Below are 16,835 nucleotides of genomic sequence, written 5' to 3'. Positions count from 1 at the left end.
ATTTGCCCTAGCCAGGGTCAAATAAAATAACTAGTGTGGCAAAGCTGAGAGGATGTTGCCATCAAAGTAAGCAGAAATAGGCCCAATCATTTGCAGTGACCACTAAAGGAAAGGAGGAATTCAACTAACCTGGAAATTGAAAAGTTTCAACAGTATTAAGAGCTCTATGAAACTTTTAGCCTCTGAGGTGGTAGCGGAGTACAATGAAAAAGAGCATTCTAAATAACTAGAAAATTAGCAACACTAATCCCTTTGAAATACGTATTTAGACAAATCAGAGCTCTAGAATTGGGAATAGCTTTGAGGCCTAGTGGTCTCCCATCTTTTTCTTAAAACATTTTGGCCAGCAGTGATAGATATACTAACCAGAAACTATTGATATTTTGTACTTATAAAGATGGTGACAGCATCTATTTTCTTGAAAACAGGGAGGTATCCAAAAGACTTTGGAGCCAACTAATGGCCCAACACTCACCAACCATTTATCAGGAACTTCACTTACAAAGCAGTCTATGTTAACTCCCAGGTCACATCAATGCTAATCATTTCTGGCACAACTACCAGTCTTGCTTCTGATCACCCTGCAACAGAGACTGCTACCTTGCATATCACAGACAATGCCCTCAACCACAAATCAAGATGACCCCAGTGCTTCGTTATATGTCTGGATCTTTCACCTGCCTTCCAAACAGTCATCCACCCCACCCTCATATGCACCCTGCAGTCTAGAAAGGGATCTACTCACAAAACATCAAACTTCACCAATATGCCTATGATACGCATCTCTACTTGAAAGTCTCCTCTGCTTCAGACGTCCAATGCCTGAAACACAGTTTGCATATCATCCAGACCTGGATTTACAGCGCCCACCTGAAGTTCAATCCCGCTGAGACCGAATTCCTGTTATTTGTCAAGAATGACAAAAAAGATGCAGTAAAAATCTGGCTTACTGACATGAATCAGGACTCCTTTAAACCCTAAGTTTCATTGAATGTCCAGTCAATTTGATTCACTCTGGACCCCAACCTCACCATAAAGGAACACTGCCGAAAAGAAAACAATGATGGCCAAGTACCAGCTCTCTCTTCTAAAGAAAGTCAAACAGTTTTTTTCCAGAAAGTGACTTCAGAACGGCTGTTGAAACGCTTGTATCTGGATGGTGGTAATGCCCCCCTCCATGACCTCCAAAATTCTTACACCCCTTTGGGGCATCCTACTAGCCACCACACAGTCTTTCAGAATCTGAAGAAATATGACTACATCACCCCATCCTGTTGGGCCGCCATTGGCTGCTCTTGGTGGCCTGCACCAGCTTCAAAACCAGCTGCATCATTTACGAACCAATCGCGACCAGCACCCTCGCTCATTTTGATAAGTTCACCATCTCTGGTGATTCTTGCCACGGCCAGAATACCATCTACCTGCAGACTAAGAAGTGTAAAAAAGAATACACAAGGCAGCAGACCTTTTCCAGCTATGCACCCAGGATCTGGAATAGCAGCTCTGTACCCATCAGTACTACCTCAATGCTGCTCCAATTTAGAAAGAAAAAAGAGTCAGGGAACCAATTGGACTTCCTGCTGTGAAGTTCAGCACGTATCAGCTGAAGGAAACTATAAAATTGTACATTATGCCATTCAAAGTCCTCTGCGACCTCAGAGATGGCTTTATATGGTCAACTTCCCATACATCCCCTATATTGGAGATGCTTCCAGTGTTTGACATCGTAAAACTTTGGGGTTGTTGAGGTGGTGAAAGCAAAAAGAACAGATGATGGACGGAATGCTGAACAAATCAAACATTCACCCCATCACAGATTTGGGTTTAATCAATAGTTTGTTCTCACCACACCACCCCAGTTCTGTGACATGGGGTGAATGTTTGATAATGTTCAGCATTCCATCCATCATCTTTTTGTGTTATTTTCGGCTAAAGTGGGAATGGTATGCCGAGACGTGGGTCCCGTGCTCTCTATGCCACTGGTTGCTGAAATGCGATGATACCCTGAAACTGGGCCCAGGATGCTTGTTTTCCAGTTCAGGGAGGAGCTGGCCTGGCAGTTCAGACTTGACAGTTCCCATTGGAGCAGGGTCAAGACAGATTTGGATGTGACTAGGTTCAAACTGGAATGATATGGTGAGCAAATGAACAATGGATTTAACCCAGATCTGTTCCTGGGGGGGGGGGGGGGGGGGGGGGGGGTGAATGTTTGAATATGTTCAGCATTCTGCCCATATTTTTCCTGTTGAGCTGGTTTACATACCTAATTCCCATGCAAAAATTGTGTTTCCCTGGTCATCCCACTGTTCCATCCAATCCATTTGAGTGCCTTGCTCCAGCTTGTTAAAGACACCCCTAGTGACCTGTGTCAAGTGACTCCCCATCATTCTTCCATTAAGTATGCCCCTGAGGAGAGTCTCCATCAATTCTGCCCCTTCCAATCTGTTCCTCAGATTGTCCCTCTCCCCAAACATCCATTAATTCAGTACTATTAATAGAGCCACCTAATAGCATCACTGAATGTCGACCATGGCCACGCTACTTTTGTACCAGGATAAGAGGCAGTTTAACAAATTGATGCAAGTGTTTTATAAACTAGGAAGATCAGTATAATCTCCTCTAATTATCTCAAAGAAGTGGCTCTGGAAAGCGTAGGTTTGAACCACATTAAACAGTTTCGGCATGGAAACAATTTATTTATTTATTTAGAGGTTTTCTACAGCGCTAGCCAGACCCGAGGGTATCGGATCGCTTTACAACATGATGAAGAGGAAACAAAATACAGGACAAAGGCATGTTATGAAAGTACAGAAAAAGTTCAAAAGGAAGCTTTACAGTTCTGTTGAGTGTCAGAGGTGTGCCGTTGAAGTAGAGAGGTCGAGGGGGCCGAGGAGTGGCATTGAGGAAAAGGGATCAAGAGGTAGTCTCAAAGCCTAGGGAAGGCAAGACTAATGCTGGAAATGTTCTCTTCGCTGTGCCGACCCAGGGCTGGGAGTTCGGAGAGAGGGAATGAGGTAGGTAGTGGTTGTGCGATGACTGAAGGCTGCCCATTGGGGGCGCGCGGTCAGGAGACAGCCTGGTGGAGGTGAGAGCATCACGTAATTGCGTTCGGGAAGGCGCGGTTGAGGTAGAGGGTTTTTAGGAGGCTTTTGAATTTTGGAAAAGAGGGGGTGGATCTGATGTCGACTGGGATGGCGTTCCAGATTTTCAGAGCGTTTCCTGCAAAAGAGCGGGCAGCAGTCTTTTGTTTACGCTTTTTTAGGGGAATGAGTAGGAAGGAGTTGGAACTCCTGAGGCTTCTTGATTGCCCGGCTTTCTTGAGTTTGGAGGCTAAGTATTGTGGTTTCCCTGTGTGCAGGGCTTTGTGTGTGAGGCAGGCAGTTCTGAAGCTGGCCGGCATTTCGACTGGGAGCCATTTTAGATCTCAGAGTATGGGAGAAATGTGGTCAAATTTCTTGATTCCGGTGACCATTCTGGCTGCTGCATTGAGGGTAGTTTTGAGCGGGCTATGTGAGAGGGAGCTGTACTGGAGAGGACTGCGTTCCCATAGTCCAGTCTGGACAACACCAGGGATTGGGTGGCTTGCTTGAGGTCGGTAGGAGGGATGTGGGGTTTGATTTTGTTGAGGAGCTTCAGATTGAGGAAAGCGCTCTTGGCGGAGTTGTTGATGTGATTGGACATGGATAGTTTGTGGTCAAAGGTGATACCCAGTGATTTGACCGAGGTTACCAGGGTGAGGGCATCAATACCTTTCAACCATTCAACAATTTGCGGGTTTTCTTCCTTGTTAGAGATGAGGAGGATCTCTGTTTTTCCCTGATTGAGTTTGAGGTGGTTCATTGATAGCCATTCTTGGACTTCTCTGAGGGTATTGTTGAGTCTTAAAATGTCGTTAAAGGAGGAGGTTTCCAAGTAGATATGTGTATCATCTGCATATAGATGAAAGGGCATATTTGCTTTTTTCAGAATGGAGCTGAGGGGTTCCATATATATGTTGAACAGTTGAGGGGAGAGAATGGAGCCTTGAGGGACGCCTCTGTTTAAGGGGAGGAGTTCCGAGGCAAAGGATTTGATTTTTACTCTTTGGGAGCGGTTTTAGAAGAAAGAGGAAAACCACTGGAGGACCACTTCGTCTGCACCTACCCGGTCTTTGAGAGCTTTAATGAGAAGACTGATCTACAGTGTCAAAAGCAGCTGACAAGTCTAGGAGGATGAGGAGACAGCAGTGGCCTGCGTCGAGGAAGTTGAAGATGTCGTCCATGATGTTGAGGATTGCAGTTTTGGTGCTGTAGCCTTTTCTGAAGCCTGATTGGTGGTGGTCAAGCAGATTTAGGTTGTCAATATGTTTGTTCAGTTGACGTAGAACGCATTTTTCTAGGATTTTGGCAAGGAAAGGGAGATTGGAGATAGGTCTGAAATTATTCAGGTTGGTTGCGTTTAAGCCTAGCTTTTTCAGAAGAGGAGTGACTTGGCAGACTTCATAAACAGTTTTTAGGGAACTGTTTATGATTTCACACCAAAGAGTGGAGCCAGGGTGAGTTTCAGCTCTTTGACCATTTGAGAGGGAATGGGGTCGAGGTTGTGAGACGATTGCTTGGAGGAGGAGATTGAGGATCTCCGATTCGGAGATGGGGTCGGAGGACCAGGTTGTTGCTGGTCGCCTTTTCGTGATAATTTCGCTTGTTGGAGAGCAGTCTTTGTCGGGGATGGAGGTTAATGTCCAGAGAAAGTTCGATTAAGATGATTTTTTTCGTTAAAGAAGTTGGCGAAGTTGGCGCACAAGGTTTTTGAGGGCTGGACGAGGGATGTCGTTGGCTTCGACGTTTGTTTTTTAATGCTGTCAAAGAGTTCTCTTGGTCTGTTTTGGGCCTTGTCCAGTGCGGTGCAGAAAAAGTTGGATCTTTCGTTATTGATATTTGTTTGTACTTTCTTCTTGCTGCTCTGAGTTCCTCGTAACAGCTGGAGGAGGGGTCCTTTCTCCAGAGACGTTCAGAAGCTCCAAGTTGCCTTCTTTTCTCATTAATGTCCTTGTTGAACCAGGATCTGGAGGGAATGCGCCTGGGTTTTTTCAGTTTCAAGGAGGCTAGTTCGTCAAGGATGGAGGACATGGTAACGTTGTAGTGGGCTGTGAGTTCTTCAGTAGAGAGGCCTTCCGGGGAGATGGGCAGGATGGAGGATATTTTCTCTTCTAACTCATCTGTGTTGATCTGTGATACGTTTCTCGACCATGAGGTGGGACTGAGATGGAGGGCAGAGGCAAGGTCTGATGATGGAGGTGGAAGAGGATAAGGTGATTGTCTGACCAGTCGACCGGCAGGATGTGATCTATAGTGATTGCGTCATGATTGGCGATGATGGCATCCAGGATAGCTCCTTTGTCATGTTTTTTTTTAGAACAGTGCTGGGTGAGGTTGTTGGTAAGGTGTAGGTCATTTAGGGTTTGTACAGGAGCACTGTTCTTATCATTCCAGTGGAGGTTACGGTCACCTAGAATGACGTTGTTGGTATCTCGGAGAGAGATGTGCGATTAGATCTGATAGATGTTCTGTGAACGTGACGGAGTTGCCTGGGGGATGGTATTGGAGGTGGCAGTGCACTAGCTTATTGTTGGTGGTTTTGATGTTGGCAGTTAGGCATTCGAAGGAGTTGTATATGATGTTATCGGTTTCGGACACAGATAGGTTATTGTTGTGGATGATTTCCACGCCTCCGCCTTTTTGGTCTATTCTATCTTTCTTGATGATAGAGAAACCCGGGGGAACGAGCATATCCAGGACTGGAGGGGAGGAGTCATTGAGCCAGGTCTCGGTGATGAAGGCAATGTCAGAGCTGAGAATGGATTCGGCTAGCTCTGTAGCGTGTTTTAAATGGGGCATCTTGTCTTCTAATGGAGAGAGGCAGTGAATCCCATTGAGTTAAGCTTACCCTAATAGTCTGAAACAGTGGGGCGAGGTTTAATGGTCATGCAAATTGTGGGTTGTGTTTACTTTGTACGCCTAGGTATTTGAAACTATTTGTAACAGCAGGTAGCGAAACTTGCCAATTCACTGCAAACTCACCCTTTATAATGGGTATATACTTAATTTGTCACGATTAATAAAGAGACCAGACTATTCTCTGAATTCTTTTAGGATTCTAAAGAGTAGTGAAATACATCCCTATGGCAGGAAAGAGGTGACATGGTGGCAACAGACCTATACAAAAGCTCTACCTGAACCTCCTAGAACTCTGGCCTTTAGAATATAGGGAAGCAACCTAAAGAGCCCTTGAAGGGTCCTAGTCTCACTTTCGGTGGTGTAGGCTGAGCCCAAGAAGTATTCTGAGGGAAGAGCTGTTGAAGGAGAGTAGGAAGAGACCGAGTAAAGGATACACAATTTAAACAAAGTAAAAACAACTGAAAAATAGAACTCTGGCCCAACTGAAGTATATATAAATTAAAACTTTATTCATTTCACTCCCTACCATAAACACGTCGAAGAAAATTGATAAAGGAAAACCGAAGAAAATAGCATTAACCATTTTCAATTACATTTAGTGGACCAATAGCTAACAAGAGAATCATTGGGTAGCATAGCAAGTTTATGAGGAATACGCGGAACATTGGGAAAGACTGTCTAAGGTTCTTTTCAGTAAGACGGGGAACAATGTTAGCCTAATCTGGCAGTACGTATATGCCGTTGTTCAAAGCTTGGGTGTTTGTCACAGTAAAAAAGTTAACTTCAGGCTGAGATGTAAATAAGAAGGTCACTCTGGTCCACTGATGGCTAGATTTAGCCTAATTACGTTAATCAGGTTACCCAAATGTGAAATATTGTTTTTGATGTTTATTTATTATGAGCTCCGTTTTCTTTACAATTACAATGTTTTTATGTTTCACTATATTTATATCTCCTATAAGCACCGAACTGTTGCCTGGGGTTCTCTCATAGCTGCTGCTCCTTAATGATCAGTGCAGAGTTTTCTTATAGTCAATATCACGTTTTCGTGGTGCTGAACGGACCACAGCAATGTTTTTTTATTTTTTTTATTAGTTGTGCTGAATAAAATATGTCTATCTATATTTAGGCTGTTTTAAACTTCACACTTTCAGGTCAGCAGGAGGCAGTGCATTGAAAAGAAAAAATATTTTTCAGGTGAAAGCACAGTGAAGGCAAAACTGATACTTCAACGCAAGGCTGGAACTTCATCATGGTCTTACAAAGGATCGTAGAAAAAAACCAAAAGTGTTATAGGCAGGTATAGCTTGTCCTTGCGAGACACTGCTCATCTGAATCCCACAATAATGTTGACAAAATCTGGATTCTGCAAATCGAGCAAGAATCTTCAGCTAGATTACCTTGTGATCAAACCCTAGTACAATAATGGACTGCTTTGAGCCAGTGCATCTCACTCATCCTGGATACAGTCTGTTACAGAGCTTAAAGCAGGCAGGCTATTACCATTTAAGATCTTACACTGCAGGTATCAGACTCCTCTGTTCTCCTGGAAGCCATCTCCACCAGGCCCTTATACTTCTGGTCATTTGAGATTCCATAACAGACAGGCAGGGCAGCAGAGCATCCATAGTATCCTTTGGAGCGGGTGAGGCAGTGGATACGAATTTCTGAAAGAAAGGTTTAGACCAGGGAAACATCTGCTGGTTGTGAGAACAGCATTCTGCTTCCTGGGCCTTAGGAAGCTGGCATATCCTCTTGATTCAAAGTAAAATTACTAGTATTGAAGGTGCATGTTAGTAGAGACAGACCAAATTCTATTGGTAACAATTTATAAGCCTTTTTGGCACTAAGCCTGGCCTTTTCCATAAAAAGGCTCAACCCCTTTCTACCATAGCAGCATGTCCAAATCCTGAGAAATTTGGTATAGGGATGCTGAGGGTATGTAGTTCTGCCATGAATGAGAAACGTGGATTAGCATAGATGCTTGAATTAAAAGTTATTCATCAGGATGTTTTCAAGCTCATCAGTTTCATACACCTTCCAGCAAATCTGCCAGGCAGGCATATCGCAAAGAGGCCACCATCTTGATGCGGGGGCTCTCCCACACTCACTTAACAGAAGGAGCGAGAAAGGCAAAATGATTTTACGACGGAACGCCTTGCATACCATTAATAGCTATGCCGAGCCAAGAAGACTATAATCATTGAAAACCTGTGAGGTGGTGAAATAACCCCATCAAATGGCATCATAGCCAAAGAAACATCTAATAAATACAAAACAAGTTCTATTAAAATAAACAAAAAATGTAATCAGCAAAGAGTCACACAACTCTCTATAAGGAACTGAAATCTGACACAGCAAGAAAAAAAGTAATCATCTCACGAGTGACATCGGGAGTCATTACGTCATAGCCAAGTTTTTAAACCTTTACTTCACAGTTATTCACTTAAGTTAAAACATGTTTAAAGTTTACAGTCACTTAATGTTAAAATGATGAATGTATATATGTATGTGGTATTCCTCCTAGTCATCCATAAATTGGGCTCAACAAGATGTTTCAGAGCAAATGGTTAGCCAGTTTTGATCAGTGCATTTTAACAGGACTACTGAGGTGCGTATATCAAAATTGGATTAATGTTTCATGGCTGAGGATCATTACTCATCTGCAAATTTTCAATGCAATTTAATCAAAACAATACCCATTGAGGTGTCCTGTTTTTTGGAAGACGATTAATTATTAAATGTCTAGACATCTATAAAGACTACAAATGTGGCTGGTGAATTGTTCAACAGTTAAATATCAACTTTTTAAAATTATGGTAGATCAAGTTTATTAGAATATACTTTCAATACAAAAATGTACTGTAGATAAACTGACTTTCAGACATGGGAGTGGTGGAATGATTTGCACCTGCATTCTTCCTGTTTTTTGGCGAGATTAAGCATCTCATGGAAAAACACAGTAGACAAACCTTATGAATAAGATCAAAGAAGGGGGATGTGACTTTGCAGCTGTGCTGTAGCTGCTATGATGTTTAAATTGACCTACTAATAGATTTGTTTTTCAGATAAAATTAGGGAAAGACTGCACTCAATCAGGTCACAAATCTTCTTACGATTTAACCAAAACATTTATCTCAAGGTAAGGTGGATGATTTTGACTAAGTATTGCAATATGCTGATTCTCCCTTGAAAACTTCCATCAAAAGAGTTGACATTTGCAAAGTGGACATAAGTATTTCTGAGTTAGCAAATGCAATACAAGGACATTTCCTATTGAGTCCAATATTGTAGAAATTTTAATGGAAGAACATGCTCTAGTGTTGGCCATCTCTGGGAACATGGATCGTTAGAGTTTCTGAAGGCACTCACTACTACTGCAAAGGATTTGTAATCTGGACAGCCATCACATGTATACAAGTTGCAGAGTCCAAATGTGAAGATCACTTTAGGAAAATAGGATCTGTTTTTATGGTTACCCTCACTTTTTTCTTTATGTGATGCTGTTTAGGATGAGTCTGACTGGGATTCAGCTAATCAGGACCCCTGTCTCTGTGCCTTCTCCCCTAAATAGGTATGGTATGTACTTGGGCACGTCCCAGATTGGACACTGGTGTACACATATCAGTCCCTAGTATATGGTACTAAGGTACACCAGGGGTCCCCCAAGGGCTGAAGCATGCATTATGCCACCCACAGGAGACCACCCCCCATTTGTAACTACAGGCCTGCCATTGCAGCCTGTGTAAGCTGTTGCTAGCACCACTTACGAAAGTTATAGGTTTCCCTATATCGAACGTCACTGCCATTAAAACCTTTATTTCCCCCCAAATTAGGCTTTTCGGTCCTGAAGGCAGGGTGCTCGGTTCCAAGTGTAAGGGTGGCTCTGCATGAGCGGAGTCCATTCTCCTGGGTTGTAAGATAGTCAGCCATATAACATATAGAGGGGCATGATTGCATGCACTGTAAAGCTCCTCCGGGAAGCCCTTAGTGCTCCCGGTGCCAGTCTTCTAGACCTAGACAGCACACCATGGCTGCTGCCTACCAGACACCTGATTCTGCCCTCCTGCTGCGGAGCCAAGCGCGAGCAGGGGAAGGCAGAACAATAGGTATCCTGTCACAAGGAGGTGTGACCACCTCCCAGACAGGGTTTAGTGTTTTTGTGCCGAGTGGGGGCATAACCCAGTTTAAACCAGCTCAGGGAGCCATTGACTCTCGCTCTGGCGCGAAACTGGACAAAGGAAGGACCTCAGAGTTTCCTTCCCACTGTCCGACCTCTCTCCTGGGAGGGAACCCTGAATCTTCCCAACCCTTTCCTTAGGGTACTTAAGGCCTTATCGGAGGGTGGGTCCCTAGAATCGTCGTGGGACAAGATCATTTCAAGATACCACTTTAACTATCTTGACACTCTGGAGTTGCTCTGGTCATCAAGGCTGCAACTGGGAAGACTCTTTCTGCTCCGGATCTCGTTGCCCTGCTCGTCTACTGCAATGTCCAGGCCTGTGCATCAAATAGGAACCTTCCAAGACCTGTGGACATCCAAGACACTAGAAGGAATCTCCCTTGATGTGAAGGAGTCATTTCCCTGCATCTGCAGGCACCGCAACGAAGCTGACCGTTCTGCTGATCCTGGGCTCCAGCAGACTCCTAAAGGCTCAGCAACACAGGTGCTAATTCTTCACGTTCCTCGAGGCCCTACCTGTCCTCTCACAAAGTTTGAGGTCAGTATCCATTGTTGGAGCCGCAGGAACCGAAAAGCTGTGCACCACATCGACTTGCAGTTGCAAAGACTTCTCTGCTTCCTTCCACCAAGATCATCAGGCTCCAAGTAGCCCCAATCTCAAGCATCTCCTATGACCAAGATCTTTTTTCTCACCGCATCACTTGCACCGTGGTCCTGCATCGTTAGGGAGATGCTCGAGCTCCATACACTATGTGGTCCTTTTTCACTTAATCTACACCTATAAGATATGTCTGGTACAAAAAGCTGCTTCACACTCCTTCTGGACTAAGCCTTGACGGCTGCTCTCCACAGCTACCTCTTAGACAGCTTTCTAAGGTTGTCTAAGACCACTAAAATCACCATAAGGGTTGTCTGGATTGGTGCAAGGTGCCCACTTACATAAGTGTACACATTATGCCAAGCCAGCTTCTCACAATCACTGTTTGAATGAAAAAGAAAAATTGCATGATACAAACTGAATAAGACTTGGAAAATCCACATATGTTGATTTTAGAGAGTGCCCTAGTAGCATATAGGTAATCTGAGGTAATGTTTTAAGGCGGTGATCTATTCACAGTTTAATGGAAGCCAAATTGCAAAGCTCAGGAGCACTGGCATTACACAGTGTGTAAATGTGCATTTAATCAAATCCACAACAAATATTCTGTACTCACAATATTAGTGACTGAAAAGTACCATTAACATTTCTTAATAAGTCCACAAACCTGTTCAGTATTTCAAATGTTTTTTGCTTGACAGCTTGGCCTCTCCTTCGAGTATTTAAAGGGAGTGTCCAGTTGTAAACAACCTGCAATAGATGTAATACTCAAAATTAACACATGTTCTAATACTTGTGCATTAAACCTTAATGAGAACCAAGTCTACATACATATTTTTTATTATGCACTAAAAAATTTTAAGTTCATTTGGGATAAATGCTCTGACCTATGACTGTGTGCTAATGGTTAATGATAGAGCCTATTGTGCATAGTATATTGGGTGTTAAATAGTGGCCTTAAAGCTCAAATTTGTGAGTTTAAGGTTGAAAAGAGATTTTTTCTGGGGTTTTAATTTTGGGGCTTACGATTTTTTTAAGTGTTTTTATTATGCTGGAAGTATTTATTTTGTACACTCGTTAGTCTAGTATTCCTAGCCTTCAAGAATGTGTAAGGCAGCGGGTTATTTAAATAGCTCTATTGCGCTCCTACACAATTGGTGTGCTCACCTAGTTCACAAACTCTAACTAGTCTGTGCCAGTATGTACCCAGTACTCCGTAGTACCCTTTGCTACAACTATCAGAGATTATACCGGAGATATGTTACTTGTCCTGTCTCTGCCAGCAGCAGTCACTCTGTGTAAGCAATATGCATGGTTTCTCAAGTGGAATGCTCAGAAATCCATCTCACACGTTTCAGGTCCCCTTTACATTGGCTAACTATTTTCCTGACATTCTCCTAAGTGAACGCTATGCTCCAACACTGCCTCTCTCCTACAGACACCAAAGATAAGGAAAGCCCACCAGGGAGTAGATCATCAACCTTATAGGTAGCTAAGGCTATTAAACAGAGACTGAGTCTCAAACTGGAAATGTTCCAATAGAAAAGTGTGCCCGCTGTGTACCACAGTATCAAAGGCATCTTTGACGACTTTGATATAGGTGACACCATTAATTACCCTACACAGATGAACATAAAACACCAAGTGGCAAGGTATGCATCAAGCATTATCTTCAGGTTCTTCCCAAAATGAACTACAGAAACCTTCCCTTACAATACCAATAGAGTCCAATTGATTTGATCAGGAAAAACAATGCTATTTTTTTCTTAAGACTAAGGGACTCTTTGTACATGATGTATTCATTGACTTACCTGATCCCCAGGATCATCATCATCATTTTTTTCTCTTCTTTATTTCTTTCCTCTTCCTCTCTTGCTCTTCCCCCCTCTTGTACTTGTACCATGTTATATGAAATATTCAGGATATAGAGTCCTATTTCTACGATCAATATACTGTTTTCATTTGGATTGTTATGATATATGCTAACCTCCAAGTGTATATATATATATTTATATTCACTGGAAAACAAAAAGGTTACAACGACGTTATAGTTAGGAAATATAATTTTTTAAAACACAGAAATTAACTAAAAAAACAAAGGTTACTGAGACAAAGTTAGGCTCAGGTGTCACTCATACAAAACCAGGGAAATTTGGCTGTTATAGTTAGTGCGCTAACTAGAACTCGTGCCTCCCCAATGCACTACTTATGACCTTATATTACATCACTCATGACAGGGTCAGTGACATCACTGATGACATAGTTGATGACATCATCCAGTGACTGAGTGTTACTAAAATGTTAGCACGTTAAATTATATACCAAGGTATATTGGAGAATCAGTGGGTGTATGAGTGCCCGATTGGATGATTCAGTGGGTGCATGACTGACTGTATAAGTGAGTGATTAGGTGTCTCAGTGAATGTATGGGTAAGGGACTTGGTTTTGCGAATGTCTGTATCAGTCAGGCAGATGGTGCCTAAGAGGCTGTATGGGTTGCTGAGTGGGTACATGAGTGGCTGTATGGGTGATTAATTAGGTGTCTGAGTGTCTGTGTGGGTGGGTGATGAGTGAGTGGCTGTATGGGTTAGTGAGTGCGTGCATGCGGGGCTGCATGGATGAGTGTGTATGGCTGTGTGGGTGAGTGCATGTGTCAGTGGTATATGGGTGAGTAGCTGGGTATATGAAAGGCAGTATAGGTGAGTGATAGGGTAAATGAGTAGTGACTGAGTGAATGTGAGTGTATCTGTAAGGGGGAGTGTGTGCTTGTGTCACTGACTGTATAGGTGAGTGAGTACGTGTTAGTATCTGTATGAGTAAGTGAGTGTGCGCGTTTAACTGTATGGGCGATTAAGTGGCTGTGTGACAGACTATGAGTGAATAGGTGTGAGAGTAGCTCAATGGATGAATGACTGTGTGTGAGAGGCTATATGAGTGGCTAGGTAAGTGGCTGTATGAGTGAGTGGATATATGAGTGACTGTATGAATCAGTGATTGGCTGTGTAAGTATTGGTGTGTGTGTGAATGGGTTTAAGAATGTTAGTGTGGTAATTGCAGTGGGTGTATGGAAGGTTATATGGGGTGTGAGTGGGTACAGATTCTGTGGATTATGTCATCAGTGATGTCACTGACCATGTCATGAACGATGTAATATGGGAGTTCATAAGCAGTGCATTAAGGGGCGTGAGTTATAGTTAGCTCACTAACTATAATGGCTGAATTTCTCTGGTTTTGTACGAGTGACACCCTAGCCTAACTATAACAACTCTGTAAACTTTGTTTTTTCAGTGAATTTCTAAGGTTTTTTAAATGCCAATTCCTACCTATAACGTCTTTGTAAACTTAGTTTTTTCAGTGAATTTCTATGTTGTTTTTTTTTTTAACTAGGAGTAGCGTTTGCAGAGTGGTGGAGAAAGAGGGATGGGCCTCTGACCAGGTCTCAGGAATTCTACTGTATAGGACTTACAGGAGGTACCAGGAGGGCTTCTTGGCCCCCAAGGTCCCTCAGGAGTAAAGTGAACTTCATCCCCCAACTAGTAGTGCGCCTTGAGCCGCGTTTGCAGAGTGGTGGCAAAAGGGGGGGTGGCCTCTGAAGACCTCTTAGCAATCCTGCTGTGTGGGACTTATTGGAGATTAAAAAAAAAAAGTCCTGTGCTCCATTGCAGTCAGAATATACTTCACTCTTCATTCTCAGTGGTGGAAAATAGATCCAACCAGAACCCTCCTCATTGATTGAAGATGCCCTGCATCTTCACAGGGTGGAGACGCCACTCAGTCTACCAGATGACCCCTGCTCAACTTGTCAGCTGTGGCATTCAATTACACTGCTATTTAGTTGGTGACCAGAAAGACGTTCTGATGCATAAGTCCCATCAAGACTTAAAGCATCCCAACACAAGGCACACTTAGCCCTGCCTGTTACAGTACCACATGGTAGTGGTGTTGTCCTTGAGGACCTGTACCAGCCTCCCTGCATAAGATGACAGGATGTTTTTCAGGGCTAAATGGATCACCCGCAGCTCCAGGAGGTTGATGCAGAACAGTTTTTTTTTTTTTTTTTTTAATAAGAGTTTTATATAACGTGAACTCGACCCAAAGATATCAGGTGTCAGAGTGCTTTACATGAGCATCAGTTTGGTTACAGATGGACACTTTCATTTTTGTAAGGCACAGGGAGATAACGCGATTTGCCCAGAATCACAGGATTTTGAGCGTCATTTCAGAGACTTGAACCCGGATCCCCCAACTTCGAGGTCGACCACTTTAGCCGTAAGGTCTCTTTCTTTAGGAGACTTGTCCACATCCAATGGTGACTTTTCTCCACCCAAACCAGCAGTGATGCATCTGTCACTTTCCTAGTCATAGATGGGGGAACGAAAGTGGTCGACCCCAAGACAGGTCGCCATCTGTCACCTATTACTGCAGATCCCAAGCCACCTCCTGCAAGATCAGTAGGGTGATGGAGTCGACCCTGGTGACTGGCCCGCTGTCACATGAGGTTCCACTGTAGGACCCTCATACTGGCAGACCAAGAAGGATCAGAGCCATCCTCAATGAGGCCCAGGAATGGTTCTGAAACATCAGGAGAATAGCCTGAGTAATCTGGACTTGATGCAGTGAAGGGGCAAGGGGGGAAAAGGGGAGGCTTGCATGCAACTGTGTCCAGTACTGCCCCAGTGAAAGATACTTTGCAAGGGGGTCAAGGTTTCACTTTGGCTCTTTGATGGAAAACCCCAATGATATCCAGAGGCTGGCTGTCTGGAAGTGACCCATCACTGACTGCGGTGAGCCCTCCTTCAGCAACTGGTTGTTGAGGTACAAGAATGTATGTCCTCCCAATCTTTGGAGATAGGTAGAGAACACTGCCACCACTTTTGTGAACACCCAGGGCCCCAGGGTAAATCCAAGGAGGAGTACAACAAACAAGTGTTTTTGCGCCTCCTTGAAGCTCAGGCAATGCCTGTGGAACTGAGGGATGTGTATATGGAACTACACGTCCTATAAGTCCAAGGACATCATCCAGTCTCCTGAGTCCAGAGAAGTAAGCAGCAGACTAGTCCCCTCTAATGTTAGCATCTTGAAAGTGTCCTTCCATAAGAGGACATTCAATGGGAAAAGTTCCTGAATGAGCCCAAGGCCTCCATTCATTTTTCGGATGAAGAAATAGCAGGAATAACATCACTCATCATTAGAGTCCGGTACATACTCAAGGGCACCTCTGGAAAGCAAAAGTAGTATTTCCTAGATCAGGATTTGCGACTGCTACTCTGAAATTTGTTCTGGTGCAGGAGGTAAAAAGGGCAGGTGAGAAAAATCAATGGTAAGGCACAGCCCTCTTACACTATATGTAAGACCTATGTGACTGATGTAATTTATCTCCAGCGAGGGAAGACGTGTAGGCTCTTGCCCCCCACTAGGCTGGCATGGGCAACAAGGAGAATTTAAAGTAGCTAGGTAGCAGTTGTAGCTGGGGAGGAGGAGTTGGAGGACTGGCTGCTCTGCACTTTGTCTACCAGCATCACACCCACAGCTCCAAATGGACTGAATTGATTTCTGCACCACCTGTTGGAATGGCTGTCGCGGTCTATAATTCATCCCCCTGGAATAACCTTTGAATTTATGGAACTGATTGGCAAATTGATTCACTGGTGTTAAAAACCCTATCATGCGGTGGCTCGTCTGTCTTTGAACTTCTCCAGTGCAGCCTGCCTTTTCCCCAAAAAACCTTGGAACCATCAAAGAGCATGTCCCGTAAAGATGCTTGTACAATGCTCAAAAATCCAGTACACCTCATCAATGTGTGACTCCTAAAGACCATGCTGGTACCAACAGCCCTGCCAATGTATTATATAGTATGCAGGCCAGCACAAATCACAATCTTTGCAGCATCGGTCCATCATGTCTTTTTTGTGCTTTGGGATTATCTTGAAAAGCTAGCAAGTCCCATCTGGCCCTGTCCCAGAGACCATGTCTTTATCACAACAGCAAACACCCTATTTTAAAACCTCAGGGTCAAACTCTATGAAAACACTCTCTTGCCGGATAAAACAATCCATTTTGTATCCCTTTCCAGGAGATTGAACGGAAAAAAGTGATGGTTAATCTAGTTAGTGGAAAC

At 43.5% G+C, this 16,835-nt stretch overlaps 1 protein-coding gene across 2 annotated transcripts in view; it reads right to left on the bottom strand.

The window, feature by feature from the left end:
• OCA2 (OCA2 melanosomal transmembrane protein) overlaps positions 1-16,835 on the bottom strand; it is a 1,149,362-nt gene that overhangs the window by 622,778 nt on the left and 509,749 nt on the right. For both annotated transcript variants that reach the window (XM_078656175.1, XM_078656174.1), the window contains one exon: positions 11,385-11,467. In XM_078656175.1, the coding sequence (XP_078512301.1) occupies positions 11,385-11,467 (83 nt within the window). The remainder of the gene's footprint in view (positions 1-11,384; positions 11,468-16,835) is intronic.

This window comes from Lissotriton helveticus, chromosome 8 (genome assembly GCF_964261635.1).
Source record: "Lissotriton helveticus chromosome 8, aLisHel1.1, whole genome shotgun sequence".
Classification (NCBI taxonomy): domain Eukaryota; kingdom Metazoa; phylum Chordata; class Amphibia; order Caudata; family Salamandridae; genus Lissotriton; species Lissotriton helveticus.
This window is presented reverse-complemented; position numbering and strand designations above follow the sequence as displayed.